The sequence below is a fragment of the Seriola lalandi genome, unplaced genomic scaffold (assembly GCF_002814215.2).
Source record: "Seriola lalandi dorsalis isolate HSWRI2012SDOR001 ecotype SW California unplaced genomic scaffold, Sedor1 jcf7180002054861, whole genome shotgun sequence".
NCBI classification, from domain to species: domain Eukaryota; kingdom Metazoa; phylum Chordata; class Actinopteri; order Carangiformes; family Carangidae; genus Seriola; species Seriola lalandi.
The window spans coordinates 1,041,293-1,053,343 of record NW_019525414.1 but is presented as its reverse complement, the minus strand read 5'-3'; the positions used below and the strand labels follow the sequence as shown (position 1 = coordinate 1,053,343).

Genomic DNA, 12,051 nt, shown 5'->3' with positions numbered 1-12,051 from the left:
GGAAAAGTCTGAGCATCACTAAAATCAGTAGCATTCATCCTCTGGGGACCATAAATGTCTCAAAAAAATGTAATCCATAACATAACAGATACAGTTATGTAATGGATGGACAGACCCCACAGACTGACACTGCCATACCTGCAAGGCAATGCAGCTAGTGTAGCTAACAAATATAAAGAACACATAGCATATCATTTTTCATACAGTATATACATATATGTAATCTACATGAACATTACATTACACATACATGAACTACAGCCTACCAACTAGACTTAGTATTTGGAAAGCCCAGCCTAACTAGATGCACCAGGTCCATTGACCTACCTTTAAGTCCACTTTGGTGTTGACGGCCTCTGTTGTCTCCTCCTCATTGACGTCTGGCTCATACAGAGGGTGTCCTGATTGCAGTGATGAAGGGACCTTCACAGCATGATTATTGGCTGTGGAGCCAATACCAAAGAAGTCTAGGATGACTACCCACGTCTGCAGTGTAATCAAAACGTCCAGGCAGTTGAAGTCAATATCCACACTTCGTCCCACACTTCCATAGCGCGTTTTGAACTCTGGGTGGTTCTGGTCCACCAGCTGCACATTAATATGAACTAATGAATCATCAAAGTTTGGAGGTGGCTGAGGGGAAGGTGTATGGTGGGTAGGAGAGGGGGGTGGAGTGCTGGGACAGTCCGGGTCCCTCTTGGATTTGCGACTGCTAGCTGAAGGAGTGCTGGGATGCCTCTGGTAGAGCTTGAAGACGTTCTGGGCCTCTTCCATGTGAGCAGGCAGTGAGCGAGGCATATCTGGGTACAGGGCATTGGATGCTGATGGACAGCTTTGAGACAGGTATTCCTTTGGACTAAAGGTGGAGGGCTTGGGAGCTCCGCGAGACACCATCAAATGTTTGTACTTAGACTTAGGGTTCTGTTCCAAGAGGTCTTCCATTAGCAGCGAGCGCAGTGCCAGTTGGACTGCCAGTAAGTGAGGGTGGTCTCTGGTAAAGTCCCCCTCAAGATCTTGGAAGCGCAAACTGACTAAGCCCTGGGAGCCCTGGGTCAGGTCAGCACTTAGCTGGACCTGCAATTCTGCCACATGTAAGGTCATTTTCAGCTGAGTGAATGTGGGAGAGTGAAGAGCAGGTTTGTGAGACTGGAGAGGCATAGGAGAGGAAAACGATGAGTGGGAGAAGCCCATATAGGGAGGGTCCCTTGCAAATAGCCCTCCCTGGGGATCAGGAAAGCGATGAGGTCTTGTGGAGGAAGGAGTTGGTGGTGGGGGTGTGGGCGGTTGGCTGGGTGTGACACGTTGCTCCTCAATGAGGGACAAATTGTCCAGTGTCTGCAGGACTTGCTCATATACAGACTTGCACAGGAATACCTATCACCAGAGAATCACATATTGAAACCATTAATAAACACTTATTAACATTGTAAAATTGTTATGTAACGGCCCTGCACACCCACACAGATCACTTATTCTAGCTGATGAGACTTCTGCTCATATTGACTGTGGGTGGAGATATGCTGCATTATTAGATTACCAAACTCCATTCTCTAATAAGAATGATAAAGTTATAATTTGTCCTACCCTAATACTTGTAACAAAGTACAGCAAAATAAGGGCGCTGTCAGTCAAAGTCAAAGGCAACTACTGTACATCTAAATCTCCTTTGACTTGCATTGTAATCAACTGTACATACTTTTAATTCTCAGTCTCTGAGATCTTTATTTTAACTACAGTGAGAACCAGATTTATATTACAGACAGATCTTTACTCCTAACTTAACTCAGTATATTGTAGGAGGAAGCCCCGTTTTGCTGTTGATGCAAACTCAACACTTCCTCCATGTTTACGCATTGTCTTGATTAATTCCTGTCATGGCATTATTGCATCATACTCAATGTGTAGCTCTGCATATTTCCTTTCAACAGAGATATTGTTTTCACTCACTAAATAATTGCAGTTAATGTAAATGAAACGCAACAGTTTCTGCATAGATCATATTAAAAACCTTCCAGTAGCTCAGGGGAAATAATCTCTTTCTTGGCAGAATGTGTAAAACATTTGCGACAAGTGTTGACCTTCATTGACAATAGCTTCTCTGTGATGGAAAGAACTGAGTGAGAAATGAGTGAATGAGGACAGTATTTCCATTAAAAAGAATAACTGAGAGCAACAGAGTATGAGATTACTGTTGTGGTGATGGAATTAGCGCTGCAGTTTACTGAATTGACTTATTACATTTGACGGTATTACAGTAAATCTAACGACCTCTCTGCATTTGTTACAAGGCCTTTATTGGGGAGTCATCTCTCTCTCAAATGGCATTGTGTTTGAGACACAATCATCATCTAAACTTATATATATATAGACTATGTATATACTTAGATATTTAGTCTTGTATACTTGAACAGTACCTGAACAGGGGTGACGAATTTTCCCTCAATTTTTAGCAACCCTGTGCTCCTGCAGGGCTCCTCTGTGGTAAGGAAGGTAAACTGAGAGGTGTCTTCGTCAACGGGAATTTTCTCCAGGGTGAACTTTATAGTGGTGTCTTTCAATATATGGAAGGCTGATAAAGAAATTGTAACATTGTATTACAAGCTGCATATAAATTGCATGTTTGAATTATTTTCATTACTACACACTATGCACCATTCAGAATACAACTATTCTTAACATTTAAAACTAATTCTCACCTGTTCCCTGGCTTAGGGATTCAAAAAAGTCATGACGTGTGAACTGTGGTTCATCACGACTGATGCTCCCATTGTGAGATGGTGACATGGTACCAGCACTATCCCGTCTGGCTGGCCTCTTCAAAACCAGATGACTCATATTGAGTGAATACAGCCGAATATCCTTGACAAACACCTGTAACCTCTCTCCATCTGAGTCTTGCCCAGTCACAAAATTCTGGATTGTTATTCTTCCCAGATGACCAACCAACAGCTCAGGGTGTCCAGGCTTACGGGGAATGGACACAACTGGTGATTCAACGCTGATATTAAGGGTGAGCTTCACCAAGAATGTGTCCAAGGTGGATTCAGGTTCCTCCATGGGAACATCCTCCTCATCTTCAAATGGATAAGCCCAGCTCTGACTCTGAGTTCGAGTTCTCCGTGAGGGAGTCTCGAACAGCGACACCATACCACTGTACTCTGCTGTCTTGGTGGCTAGAACTGTTGACACTTTGGTCGCAGCAGTTTTCAACATGGAGCGGAAATTGTCTTCTACCTCATTAGCAGACAGACTCAGCTCCTTCAAGAACTTAGCTGAGTGATTATAGTGCAAGGATGCCATTTGAAGCTGCAAGGAACAGTCTCCTTGGGTTTTTTCCATAAGGCGAAAATTTAAAGCTTCTGAGGGAGAATCTCCTGTGTCAGCAAGGAATGTTAGTCCGCCAAGGGTTGAGGAGTTGTCCTCAACACTGCCAATGCTGACCACAAACTGGCTTCGGCCTCCTTCCTGGGTCAGGTCCACCAACTGCATGGACCCAAGTGAACCACTGATGTCCAAACGACTGCCCATAGACACATTTACCTTGGTGCCAGTGATGCTTGCAGTGGCAATCTTCAGCCCTTTCTTCTCAGCAACCAGGACAGTGCCAGTGGACACAGTCCGAAGAAGAAGCAGGTTAAGGCGGTGGATCTCTACAGTCAGCTCTTTGTTCTGGTCATAAGTGGCTTGATACGTTCCCTCCTCTAGCTCACAGTAAGGTTGTGCATTATTTTGTTGCGCTGATGATGTCCACGTGCTTTCTTCTTTGGGGAAAGACTTCTGGAGGAATTTGAGTAGCTCCACCATGGTCTCAGGGTTGAGAATGATGTCCAGATTGTTGACTTGCATGCTTGTCACCTGGAGAGAGCTGTCAAGGTTCATGGAAGGGCAGTCTGAGCTCACAAACTGGTACTCAAGCTTAATTAGGGCCTCCTGGTCTTTGAAGAGGGAACTGAAGGGGGAGACTCTATCCACAGGCATACCAGAGGTTGACTCACTATGGTGGCCCTGATGTTCAGGAGATCTGCCATCAGGGGATGATACAGGGGACGAAGGCTGGCTCTCTCGGAGGCTGCCCGTGGGTATGTCAAAACTGAGATGCTTATGAGAAGCCACAAGAAGGTCGAAGTCTGAGCCATAAGTCTGTAATGTGTCCACCAGCAGAAGACCATGGACAGTCAGAGATACTTCAGCATCATAAGGCCGCTTGACAAAATGAGCATTGGTGCCAAATACCTTGAGAACAGATATGTAGCGGCCATCACTCTCTACACCAAGCTGCATGTAATTAATGTTGAACTCAGCTAATAGTAGACGGGATTCCACCAGGACTTCTCGTGTGTGCTGTTCTAAAGTCATCACACTCTGTGTCAGGTTCTTGGCTGAACCTTGCAGCTTCCAGGAGCTGTCCTCCCTCTGAAATATCTTGTCATGGCGAAGGGTAAGAGGGTCAGGAGACCTTATATTGGGGCCTCTCTCTTGACTTTTGTCCCCTTCACTCACAGCTGGGCTGGTTAGCCTAGCCAGGCAACTCCTAAGGGCAGTCATCTTCTCAAGGTTGATATGGACTTTGAGGTCTGGTAGAGCTCCTGACAGCACGGCCCCAGGGAGCTGGGGGTCTGATGTATAACGCAGTCTCTGCTCAAGCTGCAACAGCACATTAAACTTCTCCACCACATGAGTGGGGCCTACCTCACTCTCTTGAAGATGTTTCCAGTTGTCCTTAAAGCGACCAACCATTATCTGCAGGTCCTTAAAGGACAAAGAGTATTTTTCATAAAGCTTTCTGCTGTAGGCCTGTGTAATTTCGGGAGATATGAGGCTGGGATGTTCAGGGCTTTTATGTTGTGCTTTCAAAGGCACGTGCATTTCAGGTGGTGGAGACTCTGGCGGGGTGGCAAGGGGTGTTTGGTACTCATCGTCACTCATGTCATCCTTTTCAGGCTGCATTGAAGGGCTGGCCTTGTTGTCATCTTCAAAGAAAATGAATAGTGATGAGCTGACTTAGAAACCACATTAAACAAAAGAATGATGATATTTGGGTATGTCCTTTTATTTAAAAAATGGCTGATTGTTTTACCTTGGGAGTTTGTAAGGAGAATCCTGCCTAGATCAACTACAACTAGCATCGGGTCCTCTGACTGGAAGTCATCTGGAAAAATCACCTGGGGTGCACAGATGTCCAGTTTCATGGTCCAACGCTTACTGTTTTCCTATAAAGCAAACACATCAGCTGTATTTAGAAATGATCAAACGAACAATTATTACAAGTCACCATCCAGGGAATCTCTCTTACAATAAACTCTCCCACGAGTAGCTGATCAATGGTTTGTCGAATCTCTGCCTTAGTCTGCATCTTCAGCTTGTTGTACTGCCTCCTGGCAGCCTCTGCCACTCTCAGCTCCAGCTCTGACTGATAGCCAAAACCTGCAGATAAAAAATTTTTAAAATACAATAATCTAAGTTAGAGGACTATCATTGTGTCTGCAGTGTTGTTCATTGATTCCTTTTGTTAATTGTTGGAATTGATTTTTTAACTCATATATAATAACATGTATGTACACTTACAGCATAAAAGCAAGTTTCAGTACTTGCCTGAGGTGTGAACTCTTCCTTTATAGAAGAATTCAGCAACTTTTTTGATCGCTTGTGGGTTGTAGACAATGTTCAGTGGACTCGTGCTCACTTCCAGTCTTCTCTCAAACTTACACCTTGCAGGGTTGCGCTCATAAATCATCTCAAACACTGGTGATGATGAGCACTCTGCACTGCATCCTGACAAAACAAAAACAAAACAAAAAATGTATCTATTACGAGACTAACTTTTTGGTCAATGATGGTGGGAGTATGGTGCCTTGCTATTCATACTGCCACCACAATCTGATTCTTGTTACATCTTTACTCTACAGAGATATTGAACTGGCATTTTGTATTAGTGACCCCAGAGGCAGGAATTGTCATTACACCATACAATATGAAAATGTTAATGATTAGGACTGCCCCCTACATGATGATGATTTGAATCACCAGTCCACGGTTAAATCCTCATTTTAGTCAAATCATCAGCCTTTTTGCTGTGTCATTAAAACACAGAGCAATAAAGGAGCATAGTATTGTGTCTTAAAATTAATTCAAACTGAATCAATCACAGTGGAAAGAGAAAAGGGTGATGGGAAAGGAGGGCAGAGAAGTACAATTCCCTTTTTGTTTTTTCACCATGGTTTCTGCTTGCTGTTCCAGTTCTCTCAGCTCTGATGCTGAATGTACTGAAGTTGACTACACTACTCATGAACCACAAACACTAAAACATGAGCAGGTAAAACCTGAGGCTGATATAGGTTAAGTGTGGAGTGTCTGCTCTGCAGGGGTTCTGGACTGTACTTAAACAGGGCAGAGGCAAAGTTACACTACAGTAAGGTTTAAGTGATGGTGATGAAAAAGAGTCAAAAATAATCTTGAGTATTTTTAAAAATATCTATGGACAATAAAAGTCAGAAACCACACACACATAAATGAAGAAACAGTTTCATGTTGCGTGAACTTGCTGACATTGTTAGAAATGCCATTTGGCAGTCCAGAAATATGGATAAACTTGAAAGTTTATTTATACACAATTATATAAAGACATATAGAAAATAATATTAGTACTGACAAAAAGTAGTCATGAGGTTACAAGATCATTCAAAGTGTTATTTAATTTTGTTAAACTGAGAAAATACTCTTAAATCAATTCTTAAAAGCAAAAAACATAAGTCTTACCAAAAGTACTGCTGGGATGGCCAGATGGCTGATTAGTGGTAACAACAACTTTGTCCTACAAGAGATTAAAATTATTACGTGCTACAGCACACATTAGAAAATAAGGAGGATCTCCAATTCACTTTCTCAAACTTTTGTTCACATAATGAACCTGCTGCCCACCTCTGTTCACTACCTTACCATTTTGGGAGACACCAGGACAGGGAAGATGGTGCCCTGAGTGGTCAAGTCTCTCAGGACCAAACAACCCAGTTTAACAGACAGCAGGGAGGACTCTGAGCGAGGGAGAGACTCCACAATCACCTTCACACCTGTGGAAACATGGTCACAGTAAATTAAACCACAAACCACAAAATTGTGGTGGATGGTAGAAATTAAGCTGTATGGACTGGCGAGAAGAATATGAAGAGAATCGTGGAGTGCGCACAAAGTTCTGGAAAGGAGAATGTTTTTAAAGACATACATGGAGAATTGAAAGCTCAGTTGCCCAAGTTGATAAATGTGAAGCTTTGGCAACTAACTAAATGGTTTAACATTTGGAGAGCACTGAACTGTCGCACTGCTGGATCAACCACTGCTGAGATGGGTAGCTGCATAAGAGTTAGTTGGCTATTCCTCTAAACAACATCCTCTCTGTTGTCCATGATACTGAAGACATTGCACAGGAAGAGAGAGACATTAGAAAGGAGTTCTTCTATGACTCCAGGATTGTTGCTATTGTAACTATAGAAAAAAGATATGTAGATCGGTTAATTCCACATGAGGATAACATTTAAGGACAGGTAGACAAAGTGTTGAACATAGACAACTTTGACCTGGCCTTGTTTAAGAGAGAAATGGGAGGGCCAGAGTGGGTCTCGGAGTGAGTTGGGGAGGCCAGAGCACTGCAAGACTGTGTGACCAAAATGAGAAAACACCATTGCAAAAGATGCAGGAGAGGGGATGCCTCCCTCCTTGCAAATCTCATTAAAAAATGGCAAAATAGAATTGTGGGTGTGTCTCGCTAGGCCAGAAGGACAGAGACTAGAGAGCAACTAGTGAACTTGGAGGGGGAATTGCCTGAACCCCATAGCCTTCCCTCCTGCTCAGTCGCCAAACCATCATGTCCAACAGTTACCTCTAGAGCTGATACTCTCATGCCTCTGCATCTCCAAGAGTACCCCCTACCAGTGAAAAGCATGGACCCATGGAGGCATGCCAGGCCAAACCAGATGAATTACAGAGAGTGGAGTAACAATACCAGAGTCACAAAGTCATGGGACAAATATCAACCTACTCAAAGACTGTTTCACATGATAGTTAAGAAGTCCCTCCCACTGCCAGTACAGAAGTCGTCAGAATTAGTTGCAGGGTTGAATGCTCCCTCGTTTCCTATGTATCAAGAACATGTGATACATCATGTGGAACAGCATAGGGGGAAGGAAGCTGAGGCTAAGAACAACTCTAAAGCCATTCAGCTACAGCTCTATAAGATGCAGCTGGGTGAATATTTACAAAGACAAGAAAGATGCAAGCTGTAGTAATCCCACCAGGGCACCACTGGCTCAAAATCCATTACACAAGCAGTGGGTTCCCAAATGGGTGTTCAGGGGACGGTAGCTCCACAAGCTCCGCCCATACTTACCAAGGAACCAACCAGGCCTGCCTTATTCCTAGAAGATTTCAAGGCCCTCCTCGCCCTGGACCCCGAGAGCTGCCACCTCGGGGAAATCTCCAGCCATGACCTTCAATGGCGTCCTCCACAACCAAGGCAACGCATTTAGCAGCCAGAACTGATCCTTCCAACAACGTCAATTTAGGAAGCACAGGTGATTGTGAATCAGTTTCAGCTGCTTTGGTGCAAATGAAAGTGACAGGTGCAATGGAGAGGCGAAAGCAAGACAACCCCAAAAATGGGAATTTTGCATGTGGTGGCCACAGACAATTGGTCTCTCCTTCCTGACTGATTCTACTCTAGTTTTGTGTTTTGCTAGTGTCCTTGTCACTACTGGTAGCATGAGGTGGTACCTGTAGCCCAATCAGGTTCCGCCAAGTGGCAAACTACCTTTGAAGCCTCGAGTTTACCTTAATCAAAGATCCTCTATACAGAGATACCACATTACAGGCAGTGCGCCAATGGTATGAAATAGGACACAGTTCCAGTCTCCTAAGTGGGCGTTGTCCCCCAACCCCTCCATCAAGCAAAGGCAACTGGCATGAAATGTGACAGTAGCTAATATTAAAATCTATCCCTGTCTAGACTTACTTCTCTGCATCCTTTGGGAAAGAAAAGACAAATCCATTTTCTTGTTATTACAGCCTGTAGCTGCACAAAGCTCAGGCATTTTTAACACAAATTTATGGACTAATTGTTCCTGTCAAAAGAATACAAGATACAACACGGATACAGTACAAATTTGTGCCTTTTTTGCCGCTGTTTTTTATCTGCTAACTACCTCTGATCAGCCCAGTAAAAGGTCATTTCAGTTTAATAGGCTAATAATCTATTTTAGCAACTGTTAAGCAATGAAACAAGTTTTATTTAAGTTTTAAAGTTTAATCCATGGTTTCACGTAAGTCAATCCAAAAATAACTCTGGTCCATCTAAACATCTGGTTATCGGTTGGCAAACGATGTCGGCAGTTGACAGATTTCACGAGAGTATAGCACTGAGACAGAGGCAGGTCTCGAATAAAGTGAATTTTCTCCTGATCTGTTCATCTGAAAAAAGTCATTCTGATGTCAGAATGTTCTGAAGACGTGTGGCTTGTGAAAAATGGGTCCAATATTTATTTCGGTAACTATGGAGCGAAATAATCTGTCACTATCTGTGATCGCGTTCACTTCGCCCATTGGAATGAATACAATCCTAAAGGGGTGGGGAGGTGCAGAAACCCACGTGACACAGATACAGAGAATAATCGGAAATGAAGTGTCTCCATTTCTCTACTGTCTCTGGCTTAATGGACGTTACCATCTTGTTTTTTTGGAGCCAGAAGAAACCATATTTGGATGAGAGGGTGGAGCTGGGGAGGAGTGAGGGGTGGATCTGACCTGTGTCCTCGAGGACACTAAGTACGCCCACCTGCATCGGCAACCTGCAATACGCTCCTGGCTGAGCCGTGCAAAGATGCTGCTAACACGGGTTAGCTTTCACAATTCAAGGTAAACTTTATAACTAACTGTTAAATTAGTCTTAGAAGCTAACTGCATACATCCACATTTGGCAAATGTCATATATGTGAGTAACTAGTAATGTTATTGTACTTGAAGTTAGCATGTTTGCTAACGTAAAACTGTAAAACCACAGTGTAAAACGTATACTAACCTTGTGTTTTAATTTGGTTCTGCAGAACATGAACAGACTTCAGAACAGCCTCTCCCTAAAACTGAGTCTGCAACATGTAAACTGTGTTACACACAAAGACTGATGATGAATAACGGCTCCTTGACTTTTTGCACCTTATCTCCATCACTTACAGTCAACCTGTCTTATGCAAACTTGTCTTGTGACAGTGAAGTTCACCCGTACCTTCATCCACAACTGTATTCTATTTTTGTCAGTTACAATTGCTTGTAAATTGCACACATTACTTAATTCATCCATTTATTACATTATTTTGTAAACCTCTCCAGGGTTGTAAATTGTTGAAATTAATGTAGTTTTAAAGTGAAATATAGTTTTTAATGAAGCTTTGCTTTGTTGATGGTTTTTATGGAGTGTGTCTGGTATGAATTTATGAGAATTGGCAGGCATTATTTCATTTATATATATATATATATATAAATAAATATAAATATTATACACATTTGGGTGTCAAAACTAAAATAAACAAGACCATAAAAAGGATTGTTTTCAGGAAACAGATCCACAAAAGGGAACAAGATCGTCCCAAGACCCAGGGACCCAGGACAAGACGAGATAACAAATGACTGGAGGGAGAGGGAGAGAGGGAGAGAGAGGGAGAGAGACAGAGAGAGAGAGAGAGAGAGAGAGAGAGAGAGAGAGAGAGAGAGAGATAGATAGATAGATAGATAGATAGATAGATAGATAGATAGATCCTCCTCCTCCTTAGGTGCATTTGTGCGTAGAAATGTGGTAGTTCAGCGGTTGAAAAATGTAGTGCAAAAGGAAAGTGGTGTTTTCATGGGAAAGTAAACCGCTAAAAAGATTCTATATGAAGCTACATTTAAACGGATATTGAATTGTTTTGAGGGGTGTTTTTAAAAGTGTCTAAAACCTGTTTTTTCTCGTGGCCCCACATAGCTCTGCTAGTCTGCCGGGTGCTGCCTGGTCAGCTTTCCTAACTGGGGGTGTGCTGATCATAATCTACTGCAGGTAATGTACCGACTATTCATGAGTATCTCAAACAATCCCGTGTCAAAAAACCCCAACTATCCCTTTAACTTAAATAACCCTGCAACATGTTTCCAACACTACCTCTTCGTACCTGAGAATTCCAACTGGATGACCCCACTCTCAACCAGTGTGTCCCCCCTCCTGTCCTGGTGGAAGAGTGTGACTCCGCCCTTCTCCAGTAAGAACTCCAGCCGGGCAAACAGGTGATCTCGTCTGGTGAAGGTGTTCAGTGTGTGAGAGTCCTCCAACGGGTCGAATAAGTCTTCTGTCTCTGCTGGACAAGCAAATCATCAGGATCAGCAGTCAGCGCAGGAATAATATTCCATCTAACACAAAACACTACTAAAGATAATACAAAACATAAAAACCTAATTTATTATACAGGACTCCAGACTAGACCACCATCACAGAAAATGTAATTCTAATAAAACCAATTGTGTGGTACCAACATCTACTGCAGCTTATAAAAAGATTAAAGACAGATGTTAAATGTCAGCCCATCTCTAGCACCAGACAGAAGTCCCTCACCTAGAATATCCCAGGAGGATGGACTTGGCAGGAGCTCTTCAGGCCTGTTTGGGTCCTGGGAATCTCCATACCAGCCTCCCCAGCCCGGGAACCAAGACTGCAGGTACTGTATCATTCCTGAGCTCCCACTCTTAGGGATGGATGTGGTGTCTGCATAGGGCTGATGGTCACTGCTGGGCTCTCGCACAATCTAGAAAAGGAGACAGAGAACAGAGAACACATGCTGAAACTATGACAAAGATACATCTGGTACATCAGTGTGATGATTGATTGTGTGTTTTGTGAGTTCACAAACAGTTGAAACTGAGGTGGAGTTAACAGGACTTTAATCTAAGGTAGACGGGGATTTCTCTTCTTACAAAGTCCGCAAAAGCAACTGATGTGTTGAAATCTTAATTTCATACAATACTGTATACCCATATGAATCA

The 12,051-nt window shown here is 43.0% G+C and overlaps 1 protein-coding gene across 7 annotated transcripts in view; it reads right to left on the bottom strand.

Annotated features, from left to right (window-relative positions):
• The window catches only part of vps13d (vacuolar protein sorting 13 homolog D), a 77,471-nt gene that overhangs the window by 52,932 nt on the left and 12,488 nt on the right, over window positions 1-12,051 (bottom strand). For 5 of the 7 annotated variants that reach the window (XM_087179679.1, XM_087179682.1, XM_087179683.1 and 2 more), the window contains exons 12-21: window positions 11,624-11,813; window positions 11,187-11,369; window positions 6,937-7,067; window positions 6,757-6,811; window positions 5,593-5,772; window positions 5,294-5,424; window positions 5,078-5,210; window positions 2,697-4,970; window positions 2,415-2,569; window positions 328-1,374 (exon numbers count right to left, since the gene is read on the bottom strand). In XM_087179679.1, coding sequence (XP_087035805.1) covers window positions 328-1,374; window positions 2,415-2,569; window positions 2,697-4,970; window positions 5,078-5,210; window positions 5,294-5,424; window positions 5,593-5,772; window positions 6,757-6,811; window positions 6,937-7,067; window positions 11,187-11,369; window positions 11,624-11,813 — 4,479 coding nt within the window. The remainder of the gene's footprint in view (window positions 1-327; window positions 1,375-2,414; window positions 2,570-2,696; window positions 4,971-5,077; window positions 5,211-5,293; window positions 5,425-5,592; window positions 5,773-6,756; window positions 6,812-6,936; window positions 7,068-11,186; window positions 11,370-11,623; window positions 11,814-12,051) is intronic. The other 2 variants (XM_087179680.1, XM_087179685.1) reach the window with 1 other exon arrangement.